Below are 17,555 nucleotides of genomic sequence, written 5' to 3' on the forward strand. Positions count from 1 at the left end.
TATTGAAATGGCAACCTGTAGGTCTTCTGACACTCTGGAAAGTTTGCTTGCAGGGTGGTATCAAGGAGGTATCAAGTGAATGTTTTCTTCACCTGTCCTTTGAAAACTCCTTGCTGAACATTAATGACACACTGGTTAACTTTAAGAGCTGAGTGTTAATTTCTCACAAAAATCTCCTCTGGACATAAAGTCAGAGACCTGCCTTTGGATCTGAGTGTCTTTAGCACTTACTCACAGAAATTCTGGCTTCATTGTGTCCTCATCCAACCTGGAATATGGGTTTTATAGCCCAGATTTATAGCAAGTTTGCTACCTTGCACCACTGACAAGAGAAGTCAGGGGCTTACCTTCAAGTGCAGAGGGATGTGTGACTCTCCCAGTTTTCAGTACTGTGGTTCCTTTTTTGTCTCTATGACCTTTATTCCATCTAAGCTAAAAAGTTGGAATGACTTGTGTGAAAACAGGGGGGGGAGCGATGAGCTCCCAAACTCTGAGCTAGCAGTTGATTGACTCAACTATTGTGTCTCAATACAATGCATTCCCAAACCTCTACCTGGTGTAGCACAGATCTCCTGTATTATGGGTTTGCTTATTCCCATGTGAACCCAACCCAAGGCAATGGATGCTTTTGACCAAAAAAAAAAAAGTATTTTCCAGAGGATTCAAATGACTATTTTTTGGTTCCACCTTCCCAGGAATACTTTGCTGCATGCTTTTCCATGACGCTACCACTGCTGACCTTTCTGCTCTGGCAAGGGGGAGTTGCGGGGAAGCACATAGGCAGTGATTCTTCACTGTTACAAAGGCTGGGATTGTTGGCAGCTTGACGCCCCAGAAAGTGTCTAATTGACTTGACTCTCTCTAGCTGGGCTCCGAATGGATTTTCTGCCTCAGGATATCTCAGCACTATAGTGGACCTGTTGTTTTTGCCCCTCGCAGGGTATTAAAAAGTGCATTGTTGAAGCAGAAAGCATGAGTCAGAACGGATGTGTAGAAGGAGCTGCCTGTTGCCCCGTGAATAAGTGCCAGCACAGAGGAGCAGAGTGAGACGGGGTCACCTGCCGTCTGCAGATAGTGGCTGAAAAGCTTCTTGGAGCATCCCAGAGAATGAGCTTGGCTTGATGGTATAAATGACATATTCAGAAATAGACAGATAGAAACCTGCTCTTTGCATCTCAGATAAGGAGCATCAGCATTAAGATATCTCTTCTAGCAATTTCACAACTATTCCAGTGCATCTCCAGGTGCCCTCTGGGCTGGGAAGAAGACTTGCCCATGTATCTCTCACCTTGTCATCTGGCACTGATGCCTGGCAGCATCTCACCTGCATCTGTGTCAAAATGTGCTTGTGCCATCACTGGTGCCTGCCTCGGGAGATAATTCTCTGGAGGAGTGAGCAGCTGGGTCCTGCAACCAGCAAAGCTGCTGGAGGTGCTTATGCAGGCGTAAGAGGATTTGGTGACACCTCTGATTAGGGTTGAGGGCCTCATTATGGTACTGGTAATTGAAGGTCTCCCAGGGTTCAAACAGCCTGGGAATTATCTGCCCTCAGAGGCTGCTCTTGGCTGCATGGGATTGTGCTTTCTGCAAGGTAAGCAGTGCCCTCCCTGAAGCAGACTGGTTCTGGGAATGGTGGCCCATGCCCTCCAGAACCTCGGGAGGGGACCCACATTGGGTGGCAGCTGTAGGGCTCAGGTAGAGATGGGGAAAGCCTGCGAAAAAGAGGGCAGGCTGTGTTACTGCAGGTGTGTTTGTGGTTCTGCTGTTTGAATATGCTGCTGCTGGTAATTGCATTAGCCCGATGGGGCTCTGGGGCTAATTTCATTAGCCTGGTGTCTGTAGTTATTGCTTTACAAGAGACAGCAGTAAGAAAGGGCAGGGCTGGGTGGAGAAGGGCTGATGCATTAGATTCCTTCCTCTTCATCTGTAGGGAATCATAGGGCCTCCTTGATTTTGGTGACTTGCTCTGTCTCAGGCCAATGTCAACCTGCAGCAGGTAGGTGAGGTTGGGTCAGTCCATCAGTTGGCCCTGAGAAACCTGGTTTCAAGTCCTCGCTCTGCTACTGACTTCCTCTTTGGCCCTGAGCATGTCACCTGGTGTCCATGTGTCCTCCTTTGCAGGCATGCAGGGAGGGCAATGGGCATTTTGGCTCATGGGGCACTCAGCCTCTTAGTCCCTATTGCACTTCAGTAGCCATGTAAAGGGAGCTCTAGCTCTAACACCAATACCCTATGGGCGGTGAGTCTTCTCAGAGACTCTCTAGCTCAAGCAGTATCAGGAGGAATATATATGTGCAGTTTTAAGGTTATGAGGGCTGCAACCTTTTTATTTGCTTATGCTGTTGCCACATGCATGACCAAAGAATGCCTCTGCCTTTAAACAGAAATTTGATGGGGGACTGATGGGTTTCTTGGTGATGTTTAGAGTTTCCTTTGTTCAATCCAATGTGCAAGGATAAGGGACCTTATTTACCCTCTGACATTTCTGGTTCTGTGGCAGAATGGGAGAGGCTTTCACGTGTTTAGGGTCTGGCTCCAGAGACCAGTGTTCCAAAAGGCTTGGTGGGGTAGTACTGGGAATTCTTTGAGGTGTTATTCCAACACACTGCTGAAATGCTGGCTGCAGTGAAATGGCTTTGGAAAGCTAACTGAGAGGTGAGTCAGTGACCCCAGCACAATGTTAGTATCTCAGTTGGCTTGAATCAGCACTGCTTTGTTGGGAGTCCCACTTTGACTGATGCTCTCAAGGTGTGGTTGCTGTGTGGCAGTCAGCAGCACGGAGTCCCATCTGGATGTGGCATGGCAATGTTATTCCTTCCTAAAATAACAGTGGTAGTTATTTTTTCTCCTTTTACATAACGGGGTGTGTGTGGAGATAAAACAGAATTCAATAATTTGAAGCAGTGACCTGTGCTATTATTTCTAGTAGAAATTGAGGGTCTGCCTCTGTGTGGTCCTGCAGCACTTGCTGAGAGACTGGGCTGGTTCCTGGAGTCTGTCACAGACTAATTGGGGTACTGATTTGAGCCTCTCCATACCCCAAAACCCATGGTGGACCCCTAAATGAGCTGCCTGATGCTTGCTTTGCCTGAGGAGAGGGCCTGGTGGGGTTTCTTTGGAGTTGCTCAGTGTGTGCATGTGTTGTGCAGCACTAAGCACTCACTAACCCAGATCTGCTAAAAATCAATAAAGTAATCCACTTACTGCTTGGGACTGCCAACCTTTTTAAGGAGCTCAGAGATGTTTTGTCTTATTTCCTCTCCCCTTTCTTCTAAGCTGGGAGAAAGAAAAGAGGGCCGAGAAGGGGGGTGCTGGCAGAGTTGGACTAAAATCAGGCTGTTTGCTCTGGACAGATCAATAAAAATAATTCCCTACTAAAACTTCATTAGCATGGAATTAAAGCTGCTGAGATCCCACGTAGTCAGTAAGAATTAATGGTACTGCTAAATCTCAGTACGGCTGGTGCTTAAATGCAAAGCTGCTTTGTTGCTCACACTTCTCTGTCCGTGCTGCTGAGGCTCAATGGGCTGTGCAGCCAGCTCTGCCTCACTGCTGCTGGGTGAAGGCACAGCCCTCTCATCCAGCATGAGGGCAAGGGACAAGCAGGCTGCGATGGTACTAAGGTGTGACTCAAGCAGGTGGAAGTAAAACTGTTGGGCAAGAGAGGATTTGTCTTGAAATAGTGACTCAGTTCTGAGTGCTGGTGGGCACTTTAAGACTGAGGATAGATGGCCCCCAGTCAGATGCATCTCTGTGGGGTGATGGACAGTTGATGGGAAAAGTCTCTGGGTGGACAGGCAGTCTTCTCACCATGCCAGAGTTATCCTCTGACACTGGATAATAAACATCCCTCTGGCAGGCTGCACGTGGGACTTCACAAAGTCCCTCTCTTCTGTGGAAACCTTGGGTCTTATTGAGGGTGTGTGTGTGTGAAAATCACTTATTTTGGTAGCAGATTGTTTGTTGGGGTTTTTGATAGAAAAATGTTTCTTTCAGTCTCATCACAGAGGAAACTTGACCTCCTGATAAATCTGACTTTCTGTCCAAAGATTGAAACAAGCCACCTTGAAGGCCACTTCTCTGCAGCACTTTGGGTTTCTGCCTGGGGGGCCTTGGAGCATCCCTGCTTTGTGCCTAGCTCCTGCCTCCTGCCCCTAAGGAAGATCCCCAGTGTGGCTGTTAAAGGACAGTACCAGAGGCAAAGTTGGTGTTATCCTGAGATAGCAAACTTTGCCTAGAGGTTAGAAACCCCTGGGGTTGCCAGAGATCTGATGCCACTTGGATTAGGGCAGGGTGGAGATGGTTTTGGAGGAACCCCTGGCCAAGTGACTGAGGGGGTGGCACCCACTGAAACAGGAGCTGTGCCTATGGCTTCTGCACCTGGATGCTGCTGTGAACTCTTGGAGGAGGACTGTCCCTTGCTGAGGACATTTGCTGGGGAAGTCCTTGTTGTATGTTGGGGTCATGAAAGCGCAAAGCGTGAGTTCAGCTGAACAGGGAGAGGGATGGGACATGGCACCACACAGTCAGATGCTGCTGTATGATGCTCTTGTACTGGCTATCAAACCCTATGGTCTTCCTTCCCCATAGCTTGAAACTTGTGGCCTGTGAGCGGGGCATGTAAGCATGCTGCTCAGCTGCCTTTCCTCCTCTGAAATAGTTCTGCAGTGCTATTAGTGTTTGTGCCGTAAACCAAATGAGATGTGAACAGTGGCCAATAGAAAATATGAGAGCAATCTCTTCTGTTGGTATTCCCCCTGCAAGACTGCATTCACTTTTTTGTTCATTTTTTTTTCCATTAGTAGAACCTTCTCTGAATACTGATCTTACTTTTTCTTATTTTTAATATATATTTTTATTTTTATTTTTTTTAACTGTAAGAAAAAACAGTGCATCTATACCTGGACGCCAGCTAATGGACTATGCAGGATGCTGGTACTTGTTTAAACCCCCTGGTTAGAGAGAAATGGGTATGGCAATGCCTGAGAAAGAAGCAAGAAACAGAGCTAACAAGGGTAACCTTTCCTTCTCCTGTGCATTACCTCGAGGCTGACAGCACCTCAGCATCTGCCTGAGCTGCGGCTGGATGCTGTGAACAGCTCTGTGCTGGCATATTGCATGCCTTCCCCTTGTAGGGTGCTTAGTGCCAAAGGGCAGCATGGGCTCTTGGGTGACCTGGAGGGAGCCAAGAGCCAGCAGGCCCTTGAAGAATGCCAAACATTCTAATCTGTTGTTCTCCCTTCCTTTTGCCTTGCTGCTTGCATGGCATGCTCCCCATCCTGTACAAGGGGGGGTTTGTGGTCTCCGTGGAACGGCAGAGCCCCTTGTTAGCTCTGTGCCTTCTTTCTTTGCCACATGGCTGGTGCCAGTGGCAAGGCTGTAACCCACCTCCTCCTCCAACAGACATCTAAGTCAGTGCAGACCTTGGTCTGTGCTCATTTTACAACCTTAGACAAAATTCCTTCCTCCTTCATCCCTTCAAGGTGATCTCACCTGAGGTCACCCAGGTCAGAAGCCAGGAGCAGTGGGCTCTGCTGTTGCCTGCATCCCTGCTTCTCTCCACAACTGCAGCAAGTGGTAGGCAGGGAGCTGGGACTGCTTCCCCTTCAGAGTACCAGTCACTGGAAGAGGCAGTGATGAAGACTGCCTGTGCCTTTGCTCTGATCTAGCAGTTGGCTGCTTGTCTATGATTATTTCTACCTATTTCCTGCAGTACTTTATTACCATCAGGCTGGGTGGGCATTAAATTGAAATTATGGATGTACATGTGGGACTATGTGTGAAGCCTGCTGCATTCTGCTGTGAATGCTTTACTGACTGTGGCATGGATTGAGCCCCCTGGGTTCTGTCCCATGTCCTCCCTTCTCATCCTACACAATTTTAGCAACAGCTAATGATGATTTTTTTGGGGATGGTTTGGGTGTTTTTTGGACTCCTCTGGGGATAGGAGTTGAGCTTCCAGCTCTGCTCTCTCCAGGAATGTCCTGGTTCTCCTCAGCCTTGGCTGCATTTCCTAGGGATGACTGCAGTCCAGCACTGCAAGGGCCATAACTTGATGCCAGGAGTGCAGCTGAGGCAGGGCTTGGTGTGGGATGGAGCTCCCTGCCCTGCACAGCCCTAGCCCCAAAGTGCTAGGTTGCACACGTGCTCCTGCCCTGTAGGCCAGCCCATGATCAGGGCACAGCCACTCTGGGTAAGGGTTGGTCTTTCACATGGTCGGAAAACACCTCCACATGGCTGGGTCTAGTATAACTAATAACCTGCATCGAGTCTTCACTGGTGGAAAAGCAAGGCACCCCCCTCCTTCCCCATGATGCTCCTCCCCTAAACAACTTAAACCCCCCTGCCCCTCCCAATTTGTGATCTATACCGGAGCTGTCATGCATTGATCGGCGTCTTACCCAGGCGATTATGCTACCCGGATGGTCTGCCGTGAATTTGCGGGGAGCAGAGACAGCTGAGCACGGGAGCCAGCCCTGAGCAGCAGAGAACAAGAACATGTCTCATTCCGGCGAGCAGCTGCTGTCAGCGTGAAGCAAGGATGAGGCCACGGGAGCAGGCAGCTGCCGTGGCACCCTCCAAGAGCCCCAGCTCCTGCAGAGCCATGTCCCGACCCCAGCGAGCTGTGCTGCACTCCAGGCAGCTTTGAAGTTAGAGGAGACAGTTGTGTTTAGAAAGGCAAGCAATGAACTGAAGATTAAACATGTATGGAAATTATCCTCACTTCATTAAGTTTCCTGCGGGCTTTGGCAGTAAGTATTTTACTTGCATTTGCAATCTGTGCCTTCTGGGTTAGGTGGAGGAACTGATCCCATAGTAGGAGTATGGGGGAGTTAAAGGGAATTTAAAAACGTGTTTAACCTAGCTTGTATGTAGCTGTAACCTGTGGTGCCTGTGTGCTTATGATTGAAACTGTCCTGTGATTGTATGTGCTGTGAACTTCAGCACAGCCAAGCCAAGCTGTCTGTAATTATGCAGGCTTGAGTCAAACCATGACTCTCCTCTAAAGTTTCGTATATGACATTTGAGAGATGCATGTATGTGTTTGCGTATGATGGACTGAATCTATGAATTGAAAGAACAGAATCAAACCAACTAAGTACCTTTCCAATTGCATTTTAATTAAATTGTTGGAGGGGAAAAAAACCCCCAAATTTTAAAACATAAAACATCCCCCAAGAAAATCTAAAGAGGGCTCTTTCCTTGCCCAGGGGCTGTCTGCTGTCTGTGTGACATAGATACCACCATAACTGTGTGAAGCTTTTTGTCAGATTAGTCAAATGAGGCTGTACCGTGAGACAATGGTGTGCGAACGACTGTGTCTGCCTGGCTGTGAGCTGCAATCCCCCTGCACATACCAGCCATGAGCGAGCCCCAGTTGCAGAAACCAGAAGTGCTCTTGGGAAACGGGCTTTGCAATTACTGGGGTTTGCTCATTATCTTTTCTGAAGTTATTCCTCTTGTCCTAACAGGGGTGATGTGCAAGTGGAACGAGCTGAGGAGCTGTAGGGGCTCCCCAGCTGACGCAGGGAGTGGGCAGGTTGGAGTGCTTGGCTGCAAGGGACTGGAAGCACCCGCGTTTTGGCTGCTGACAGCATCATTGGTGCTGCTCCAGGGAGGTTAAAGTGCATTATGGTTTATGAATGTGCAAAGTCTTAGTTTCCCTGGAAAACTCCTCAAGTTGTTCCCAGCCCTTTAGGGTAGGTAAATGCCTTCAGGAGTTCCTCTGGAAGCCCCCAGGCTGTATACATCACAAGAAACCTGTTATTTCTCTGCTAGAAGAAAGGTTTGTGCAGAAGTTGAATTGCACATGGGATGCTTCCGCTATGTGTGCATGTTTTTCCTCCCTCTTGCACCAGATGCTCACCTCTGGTAATTCTCCAACTCCAGGAAAGTCATTGGTATTGCATCAAGTCATCCCCAAGTTTCACAAGCACTTAGCTTTCCAAAATACCTTTTTAGGCAGTTTCTGTGCAAAAGAGATGACTCGTTGGAAGAATCTGTTGCTCGCTCGTGTTTTTAAGGGTTAAGCAAAGACATGCCAAACTCTCTCCTATTGCTGCAATAAGAGTGAAACAATGAAAGTGCTATTTGTGTTTAGTCTGTTGAGTATTACAAATTTACAAGGAAGCAAAAGAAAAGTGACGTTCAGACTGATTTTCATTGGAATAGGGCACAGATCCTTGTAGAGACAGGGGTCACAGCACTCAGTAGAGCATTTGGGAGATTTCTAGAGGAGGAAATTGGTAGTAGGAGCAGAGGTATTTCTGCTTCACCAATAAATCTGAAGGGACTGCTCTCCAGCCCAAAGTTCAGTATACTGGAACTTTAACTTTCATTTAGAAGTATATTTAACTGAAGTTTTAACCTGCTTCTAATTTGGTTTAGAAAAAAGTGTTTTCTGCAGGTGAATTGTTGACAGAGATGCAAAAGCATTGGCCAAGTTTTGTTTGGGCTGATTTAAAACAGTCACTCTGGCCTGCCCTACACTCCCCAGATGCTATAGACCTGCAGGTTACCACTTGCATCTACATTCCCCTCAAGGCTGGAGGGCTTCCATGCCCCTGAGGCAGCTTGGTGGGGCTGGGGACCTGCGGGGTGGTGTGGGACTCCTTGGGTTGTTGGGTGTGCAGAGAGAGATTTCTGGCTCCTTGAAAAGGCAATTGCTGCTCTGGCCAGACAACTTTAGGGGCCCATGGGCTGTACAAGAGGACAGTAAGGCTTTGAGAAAGATGAAGCAGGACAGATCGTGGTGACCAACGATGATGGGGGGGGGTGTAGCAAGCTTCCCACTGCTTTGGGGTCCTCACCACAAAGCCCGTGAAGGCAACCTGCATCTCCATCAGGCCCATTATATGTTGTCTTTGCTGCTTCCCCTTTATTTAAAATAGCTATGAAAATGTTTTTGGTCCTGCCTATGCTGGCATTATGAAGGGGGACATCAAGACAACGGAAAAGGGCAGTGTCCACACTAGGCTGACAGCTTGTTGCATTCATTGTTCTTGCACCTTGTTGCTGCAGGGTAGTTAAGATGATGTGGCTGCTGCTGTTTGGCATGTCTAGATCTTATTATATTCAGATTTCCTTCAGCTCTGAAATTCTGGGCTTCATTTTGAACTTAAGGACATTCAGGTTAGAAATAAGGAACATGTTTTCAATAGTGTTTATAACTCACTTTGATCTTAAATATCTGAATAACACCGTGAAATTTGAGAATGTACATACACCATTTGGTAATAAGTACATAATTTGTGGTGAGAAAAAGACAGTCAGACTCTAAAGTGTTACAGATGAGTTTGGAGAGTAGCAGGGCAAGTATTCAGATGAGTCACCCTTAGACATCTAAAGCAGGAGATGTGCACTAAGGCAGATGGATTTGCTTTCACAGCCTGGGCTATAGGAACAACGAAAGGGCTTCAAAATGTGTTTTTATTCTCCAGAAGGATGCATTTCATCTGAAGCTCAGCTCCCAGGTCAAGGAAAGATGCTGTGCTGGGTGTCCTCTCTCTCGGGGCACTTTCTGGCAGTGTTGGTTGGGGACAAGAGCTAACTTGGCTCCTCCACAAAGTCTCTTTTATTAGTACTCATGTAACTTGGCCTGTGGCCACACCACCTCTGGCTTCAATCTTGTCAGCTCTCCCAAGCAAAGTGGGGTTAGGCCAGGTCATCTGGGGGATAAGGAGAGAAAAACCTAGGTTGTGTCTGGAGTGGGGCTGCCTTGCTGGCTGGCACCTTTTTTGCCTGTGATGGTCTCAGGTTTTGTGACCTGCAGGATGCTTTTTCTCTGTCTGTTACAGCTTGCCATGTCAGAACCTGTAACTGAAGTATGTGAAGATGGAAGAGGGCTCTTTGACCCAGAAAAGATGTGAGAAATTTCAGTGACTGGGCAACTCCTGTAGCTACTGAAATATAGATTTTTATTTTTATTTTTTTTTTAAAGAAGGAGACACTTGTTTTCAGTTGCCTGGGGCAGCCACAGGCCCTGCAGCCAGTGAGAGAATTTCTGATAGGGACCTGTAGCCTCTCCAAGTTGTTTAAAGACCATGGTAGAAATGTGATTTTTTTTCCTGGTGGATGCTGTGCTAGAAATCTTGCTGGCCAGGTGGGAAAACTGATCAGATAATCGTGAAAAACCCTTCAGGCCTCAAATGCAACAACTTTTATTCTTTGGAGATGAGAAATTTTGTCCAACTCTTGTGCGTTACTGTGGTCACCAGGGGGATGTGATGCCTTGTTAGGGTACTAACTAGAGAAGAATATGTGGTTACACTGCAGGTGTTTCTTGTCCAAATGTTCTTGGACATCTCAAGCTATTGAGTCAGTGCTTCAGTTAAATCAGAGCAAGACCTCAAAATAGCATCTGATGCTGAGCCTGCACCAGGACAGGTGAAAATCTTGTGTACTTCCAGCCCATGGTTTCTTATGGCCCAGTTTTTGGGTGGGCCCTGTTTGCAAGAGTGGCATAGGAGCATTACCTGAGAGTAAAAGGAGCAACTCTTCCCAGCACCCAGAGAGTTGAGGGAAACTGTCTCCCGCCCTGTGCAGATCCCTGTTGTAGAAGCCCTTGCTCATGTGTGTGCCAGCACACCTCCAAAAAATTTTGCTCCTCCACGTGTTAGCTGCAGGGGAAAGCTGCATTATTTATTGACTCCAAGTTGAGCAGGAAGATGGAAACACAAAGGTTACAGGACCTTAAAAGCAAGGTGAAAACAATAACCTTTCTGAAGGATATTAGCATGGCAATCTGTACTGCCTGTGGAAATCTGCTTGGACAGTTAAAAATACCACCAGAAAGGGTACAGTTACTCAGTTTAGCTTCCATGTATTAAATAAGAACTACTCCTGCAGACATAACAGCAAAACTTTGGTTCCAGTTAACCTGGGTTCTGTGCGGCATAACTGCATCCAGCTTCAGGAATGTTTCTCCCAGGTACTTCCCCTTGAAGGTCGCCCCCAAGGACGAGCTGCCTGCCAAGCTGTACCTCCCACACACGCCCCTGCTTCTCTCCTGAAATCAGCCCTTCTGTTCATGTCTCTTCCCACTTCCCGGTGCTCTCTGATCTGCGGAGGATGAAGTATCTGCGAAGTTTTGCTAGTCGTGTGTCAGGCAGGACAACTTTAATTGCTCATGCGAATGATATGAACCTCTTTCATGTATATCTGGGGCCTCAGAAGCACAAGCATGGTTTTCACTATTTGAAAAGTTCCAGCTTTTGATTCTAACATTAAAAAGAAAACTGTAAAGGCTGAAAGTGTCATCACCTCTAGGCTTACCAGGGATTCTCAGGTCTCAGGAAGCCTGACTGCTTTAGGCCTTATTTGAAGAAAGACCCCAGTGTTTAACCTGGACATCTTTCCCCTTGAAGGTGGTTACAGGTGTTACAGCTGAAGGCATTGACCATAACAAGCTTTCAACCCATACTGGTTCAAAACACAGTGTACTTAGAGCTTGGATGTTTCTGGTCTGCATCCTCATTCCACTTTCTGCTCAAATGTAATTACTGAGACTGGTATTTCCTGCCATTATTTGGGTGTAAATCAAGACAGCTTTCTTGGCTGCAGCTTGGACGCTTACCTTCCTACTGCCTTTTCCAAGGCATTTGGGGTCACTTGCACACACTTGTAGATAGTCTTTGCTTTTATGCCTGCCCCAGCTTTACCTGTGAAGTGGTTATAGCACAAAGGTATCCAACCTGGCTTTATTGAGCTAATGTAGGTCCTGATCAGCCTAGCCATGTTAGCCCAGACCTGGCTGTTCAACACTGGTGTAGTGGACCTGGAGTTTGTGCTCTCCAGGTGCCTCTGTCAAACGCCTAGGCATCTGCTGTGATGTAGCCAGTGGTGATCTATTCCTGATTTTATAAGGCTATTCATGTAAGTTTCCCATCACTAGACTACAACTTTGCGAAGGTGGAGATGAAACACAGGTGGAAGCAAAGTATCGTAGCTTTGTGTCCTCTGCTTCAGTGACTGGTGCATGAAGGTAATGCTTATGTCCTTGAGGGTATGAGAATGAAGTAGTTCTTAGGGTCTTCTCTCATTTTTTTCTAATGTCAGCAGAATGATTATTAGATATGATCTTTATTCTGAATGCTAAAGCAACAGGATGGACGTTGTGTCTGTGAGCACGCTTTCAACGCACAGCTGCTGTCTGCAGCAAGGGATGTGATACATTTGCAGAGACAGTTTGAAAGAGCAAAGCACCCAGAAGCAGGTTTCTTCTTCTCAGGCTTTGGTTTATGTAAAGAGGAGGCTGGACTGTGTCTGCTCCTGTAGAAGAGAGCTTGCGGAGCTTTGATCGAGGCACCGACTTCTCTGTAGGCTGTGTGTTTGCAGTGGAGGCATCAGAGAAGCTACACAGGGCAGCTCCCCCTTGTCCTCTTTACCTCCGCTCCTCCAGGAGAGAAATAAATACAGTATCAAGCTTCCCTGAAATGTCCAAGCATTAATGTGGAGGAGGGAGATAGAGGAGAAAGACAGAACAGCTCCATTTGCGGATCAGAAGTAAGTTGATCTTGAATCTGGAGTAGGTGGTTAAAAGCAGTAGCAAGCCCTGATGCTGGATGCAGGGTCTCAGCCTATCTTCCCCAGCAGACATGGGGGACCTGGTCAGTCTGGGAGCCCACAGGCAGGGGCTGTGCCAGCCACAGAGCCCTGTCTCCTGATGCAGGGCTGCCCTCTGCTCTGCAGGGCTCCAGCACAGCCGGCTGAATCCCCGGCATCGCTTGTCACCTCACATTACCTGATGGACAGACTCGGGGCCCGCTTTGGCCTGTGTAAATGTCACCTGTGCCGAGCGCTGCTGCAAAGGCAGACGCGGCCGGCTGTGGCAGGCATGCTGGACTGAGTCCCGTCTCTTCAGTGCCTTCTGCTCTGTCCCAGAGCTACTTCCCTGCTGCAGAGCAGCGACTGGCTGGCCTTGCTCTGCTGCTATGCTGTTGTTTCTGTCTGCCTCCCAAATCACGGGAGAAAATACCTTGAGGAAGGCCATGCCACCACTGCGAGCCCAAGGTCTTTCTGGCTGCTTTCTGTTGAGAGACGCGAGACAAAGAGCATCAGTATTTTCCTGCAGATTCACTTAATATTTTTTGACCAAAATTAATCAGACTTGTAATATCTGCTGTTTACATTGTCCAAGCCACCCTGGCTCCTTTGGACTGAGAACTTTGAGGTTACTCAGCTCAGGAACTAAGTAACCCCAGTGTTAAAGGTGCTTTGGTATGGCTCTTTCTGCACACCTTTTGCCAGCTGTGCAAATTGCTACTTGCACAAGCTGATAAGATGTGATTGCTACCAGGTTATATCCCTCTTGGAGCACTACAATCTGAGAGGAATTATTTCCCCAGAGTGGGAAATTTTCTTGATGCAGGAGGGTGCATTTCTGCTCCCACAGGGACTGACTTGGCAAACTTATCCCAGGGAGGGACTGAGTCAAAGTTTGGACCACCTTGGAGGAGTGCTTTGCTTCGCCCCTTTCCCCCCCCTTTTTTTTCCTCTTTTTTTTGTTTTCCCTTTTGTTTCAATGCTTCTTCATGCAGTTTGTATTACAGTCTGTAACAGATGGATAAAATTATTCATGAGTAAATGGTAACTTAACACTGGAGGTTTTCACCAATGGGTTTGTCACAGCCTTAGCAGGACAGCAAGACCAGGCACTGTGGAAACAAGCTTGTTAACTCTGGTGTCATCAAGCCCTGGCAAAGCCTGGCTTTGCACCTGTGTAAAAAATAGCTACTGTGCTTGCCAGTAGATATTTTTGTTTCTCTGTCCATCTCCTTCATGCGTTCATGTTTCTTTGATGTCTCATTGCTAGGGTAAAAAAGTAGGCACAAGCTCTTCACAATTCCTGGTTTCAACATTTGATCCCATCTTGGAGATTAGGGGATTCACCTGGCCATAGCCTTCTTGGCACAGACACAAGCACACCATGGGTCTTGTCCTGGACAGCAGTCTACTTGGCTTTGCTCTGCGTCCTTGGGAACCTCTCTAATGGAGAAACTTAGTGGTGACAGCATTGCTGTAAGGTCTAATGTAAATGCAAACAGTTAAGTAACTCTCCTGGGAGTCTTTTCTTATTGGTTTGAATCTTCTGCATGATACTTTCAAAATATGCCCTTTTCTATGTTAAAGGATGAAGAATCATTCTTCTCCTTAGCTGTCCTGGTGTGATAGATTTCTGCCCAGTCTCCCCCTCAGCGGCTTATTTTCCAAGCTGAAGAATCCTCAAAGGCAGTGTTGTTTATCTAGCTGTTTAAAGAGGCATAAAAGCAATTTCTTTGTAAGTCTGTGCTACAGATGCTGGGCAGGACTGCATGCTATGGTACCAGACTACTCACAGGTGATGAAAAATGCATTTGCTTTTCTCTGGCACAAGTCCTTTAAAGTCCCAGGAAACAACTGAGGTGCCTCTGTGAGCTGAGCTCATAGGTAAGGGGGCAGGGAGGGGACAGGAAAACCACATCTTCTGCCCACTGCTAAATGATCTCCTGGCACTTGTGTCTGGGGTGAAAGTCTTTTGCGCATAGAAGCCATTACAAGGTAAAGATTTTGCTGTCTATTAACAGAAAGTAGGCTGCCTGTCTCCATGATGGTGGCAGGGGGATGCGAGATGACTCCAGCAGCAGGCAGGAACCCTGGCTCTGCCTTCAGACTGCCTTACTGCCTCTAAGGCTTCTGCTGTTGTCATTAAGCTGGCTTCCTCTTTCTGCACATTGCTTTCCCACTGGGAGAATTGATCCAAAAAGCCAAAGCAAGAATTGACAAAGACCTTTTCTCCCCCCACCCCTCCTGCAGAATTAAGTCTGAAGTGGGTTGATAACGGCAGATCGAGTCCTCCTTGACTCTGACAAATGTCTTTAATGTTATTCAGCAAGCTGACCTTTTCCCGTCTTTATTGTGCATCTTCCCTTTGAATCAGATTTGATTGTTACTTCAGGTAAAATAACAAACATTGTCACGTAAATAACTTTGCAAAAATGTTAAAAGGAGGAAAAAAACACCAAACAAACAAAACACCAAAGTGCTCCCTTACTTGCAAATGCGATGGGAACAAAAATCCTTTATGCCCGCCATGGAAAACCAACTGTGTGACCTTCCCACACAACTTCTTTTCCTTGCTACTCCAGGGAATGATCTCCTGTGTTGAAAAACCAACAGAGAAACAATGGTTCATTGAAATGTTAGTACAGCTATTGCTAACTGGGGTTGGTAAATTCTAGGGGAGGGAGAAAAGGTCATATAAATCCTTAAAATACAGCTACATAACCTATCAGAACTAGTGGGCATTTGATGCCCAGATACCCTCTGAGTAGGAGACTGGTCCTATAGAAGAAAGTATTTAGACCTTGGGTGAGGCATTCAGCCTCAGAGACTGCCCTGATGTGGCAATGCTCAAGGTTATATTGCTTTTCTATACCTCCTCTTTCCCAGTGGGGTTCAGGGGCAGATTGGTCTCATGGGGGGCTACTCTGGGGCTTAGTTTGGCAATGTGCACTGGGGTTCTTTAGTGTGGGAGGAGGAAACCCTCTTTCCTTGTGTCTCTGAGATTGTCTGCCCAGGCACATCTGTGGGAATAGTCTCTGCTCTGTCTCATACTATGTGAGGAAAAGTAATGGACAAAATATTTTGTGGGTTCCTTGTCCTATAATCTGCATTGCTAGCATGTCATGGGCAGTTTCTGTCCTCCATTGCTCCAGGTTCTCCAGAAAATGCTGGCATTAAGTTTTGACAGCTGGAGGATCATGTGAAATAGCTTAGTGGATTGGTGAGTGGGAAGGGAAGGAGCTAAGCCATGGCAAGAGGAGCCTGCTGAGCATGATGCCTGAGCCATCGCAGAGAGCAAAGGTGCTTCATAAGACGTGGGAAGCATTCAGGGGTTTCCAGCCTGATAAGTGGAGATTTCATGGTTTTGATTGTGCGCTGTCTCTAGAGCCAGCTTAGACAAAAGAAATGGGACCTCAGAGAGTAATTCAGAGAAGACCAGCAGCAGGCAGGCAACGGTGCCTTCTTCCAAGTCAGCTGAGGCACTGCAGTAGTGAAAGAAGATTTAAGCATAAAGCGATAACTTTATAATACACTTTGTTGTATGTATGTAACTCTATTTCATGTACCATAACCAACATTTTGCTCTTTCCCTTTATAGCATAAGACATGTTTGCTGGTTGGCTTAGAGCCTTGATGTCGTGGTTTAAACCTGGCTGGTAATTAAGTACCACGCAGCCACTTGCCCACCTTTTTCCCCTCAGGTGGGATGGGGCGGAGAATTGAAAGAATGCAAAACCTGCAGGTTGAGATAAGAACAATTTAATGATTGAAATTGAGTAAAATACAATGATAATAGAAATAATACCAGAAATAACAATATTGTTAATAATATTAGAGAGCAACAAAAAGGGATAAATGAAAATTCAGAAAACACAAGTGATGCACAATACAATTTCTCAATTCCCACTGACCAATACCAAACCCATCCTGAGCAGTGGTCAGTCCCTTCTGGGTAACTCCCCCCAGTTTATATACCATGCACGTTGTACTGTGGCTAGTTTGGGTCAGGTGTCCTGGCTCTGCTCCCTCCTGGCTTGTGCCCCTCCTCACTGACAGAGCATGAGAGTGAGAGACTGAAAAGTCCTTGATCGGGGTAAGCACTACTGAGCAACAGCTAAAACATTGGTGTGTTATCAACATTGTTCTCAGACTGAAGCCCAAACACAGCACTGCACTAGCTACTAGGAAGAACATGACCAAGGCTGGGCAGCTGATAGCTGTACAGCCAGCCTTGCTCATAGTGTATTTAATCTCTCTGCTTTACCCTGTAGATTCCCCTGTCCATGCCAGCTCCACATCCGTGAGCCTGTCATCAAGCCTTTCCTCGGGAAATCCGGTGGAGGGGCACCACAACTACCTCGAAGCCCCCGCAAACGCCTCTCGGGCTCTGCCGTCCCCCATGAACACCATCGGGTCTCCAGTGAACTCGCTGGGCTCACCGTACAGAGTCATCGCGTCCTCCATCAGCTCACACCCCGTCTCACTGCCTTCAGCCCCGGGCATGAATTTTGTGACACATGCAAGTCCACAGGTATGCAGATGCGCATACTTGCTTTGCTACAGTTCACAGTGTTTAGGCTGCATCAGGTCCCAGAATTTGAGGGTGTGGATTGCTGGTGTGAAGTCTGGTGGTTTTTGGCCACCAGCTCATGTCACTTGAGAGATGTGCTGTAAAGAACAATGTCCAGCACATGAATCTTTCTGCATAACCCCCACTGGCACAGACACAGAGAAGACACCTGTACATATTTCAAGATACCCTGCACAGTAAGTGGGAAGAGAGAATTGCCAGGTCAGTTCTCACTGTGGGTGCAGTCCAGCTCTCCTTCACTGCATCTTTTGCAGTGTATGTAATTACTGTACATGGAAGTAGTCAGGATAACCAAGGGCTGCAGCATGTGAAGCATTCCTCTTCTTCCTGCAAAAGGATATCTGCTTTGTTTCATTATTTGGAAAGGAGACAGACTTTCTAGAGAGAGGGAAATGTTAGTGCTAAATGCCAGCCACATACT

The 17,555-nt window shown here is 47.1% G+C and overlaps 1 protein-coding gene across 6 annotated transcripts in view; it reads left to right on the plus strand.

Annotated features, from left to right (window-relative positions):
• RXRG (retinoid X receptor gamma) overlaps nt 1-17,555 on the plus strand; it is a 38,256-nt gene that overhangs the window by 10,580 nt on the left and 10,121 nt on the right. Inside the window, exons 1-2 of one of the 6 annotated variants that reach the window (XM_061345518.1) lie at nt 1,555-1,591; nt 16,815-17,074. In XM_061345518.1, the coding sequence (XP_061201502.1) occupies nt 1,570-1,591; nt 16,815-17,074 (282 nt within the window). In that variant the 5' untranslated portion in view covers nt 1,555-1,569. Of the gene's footprint in view, nt 1-1,554; nt 1,592-1,897; nt 1,997-6,409; nt 6,753-12,582; nt 13,012-14,415; nt 14,539-16,814; nt 17,075-17,555 lie in introns of those variants that run through there. The other 5 variants (XM_061345523.1, XM_061345521.1, XM_061345520.1 and 2 more) reach the window with 5 other exon arrangements.

This window comes from Neopsephotus bourkii, unplaced genomic scaffold (assembly GCF_033783945.1).
Source record: "Neopsephotus bourkii isolate Nb327-2 ecotype Australia unplaced genomic scaffold, CSIRO-AGI_Nbou_v1 NB_234, whole genome shotgun sequence".
Lineage (NCBI taxonomy): Eukaryota > Metazoa > Chordata > Aves > Psittaciformes > Psittacidae > Neopsephotus > Neopsephotus bourkii.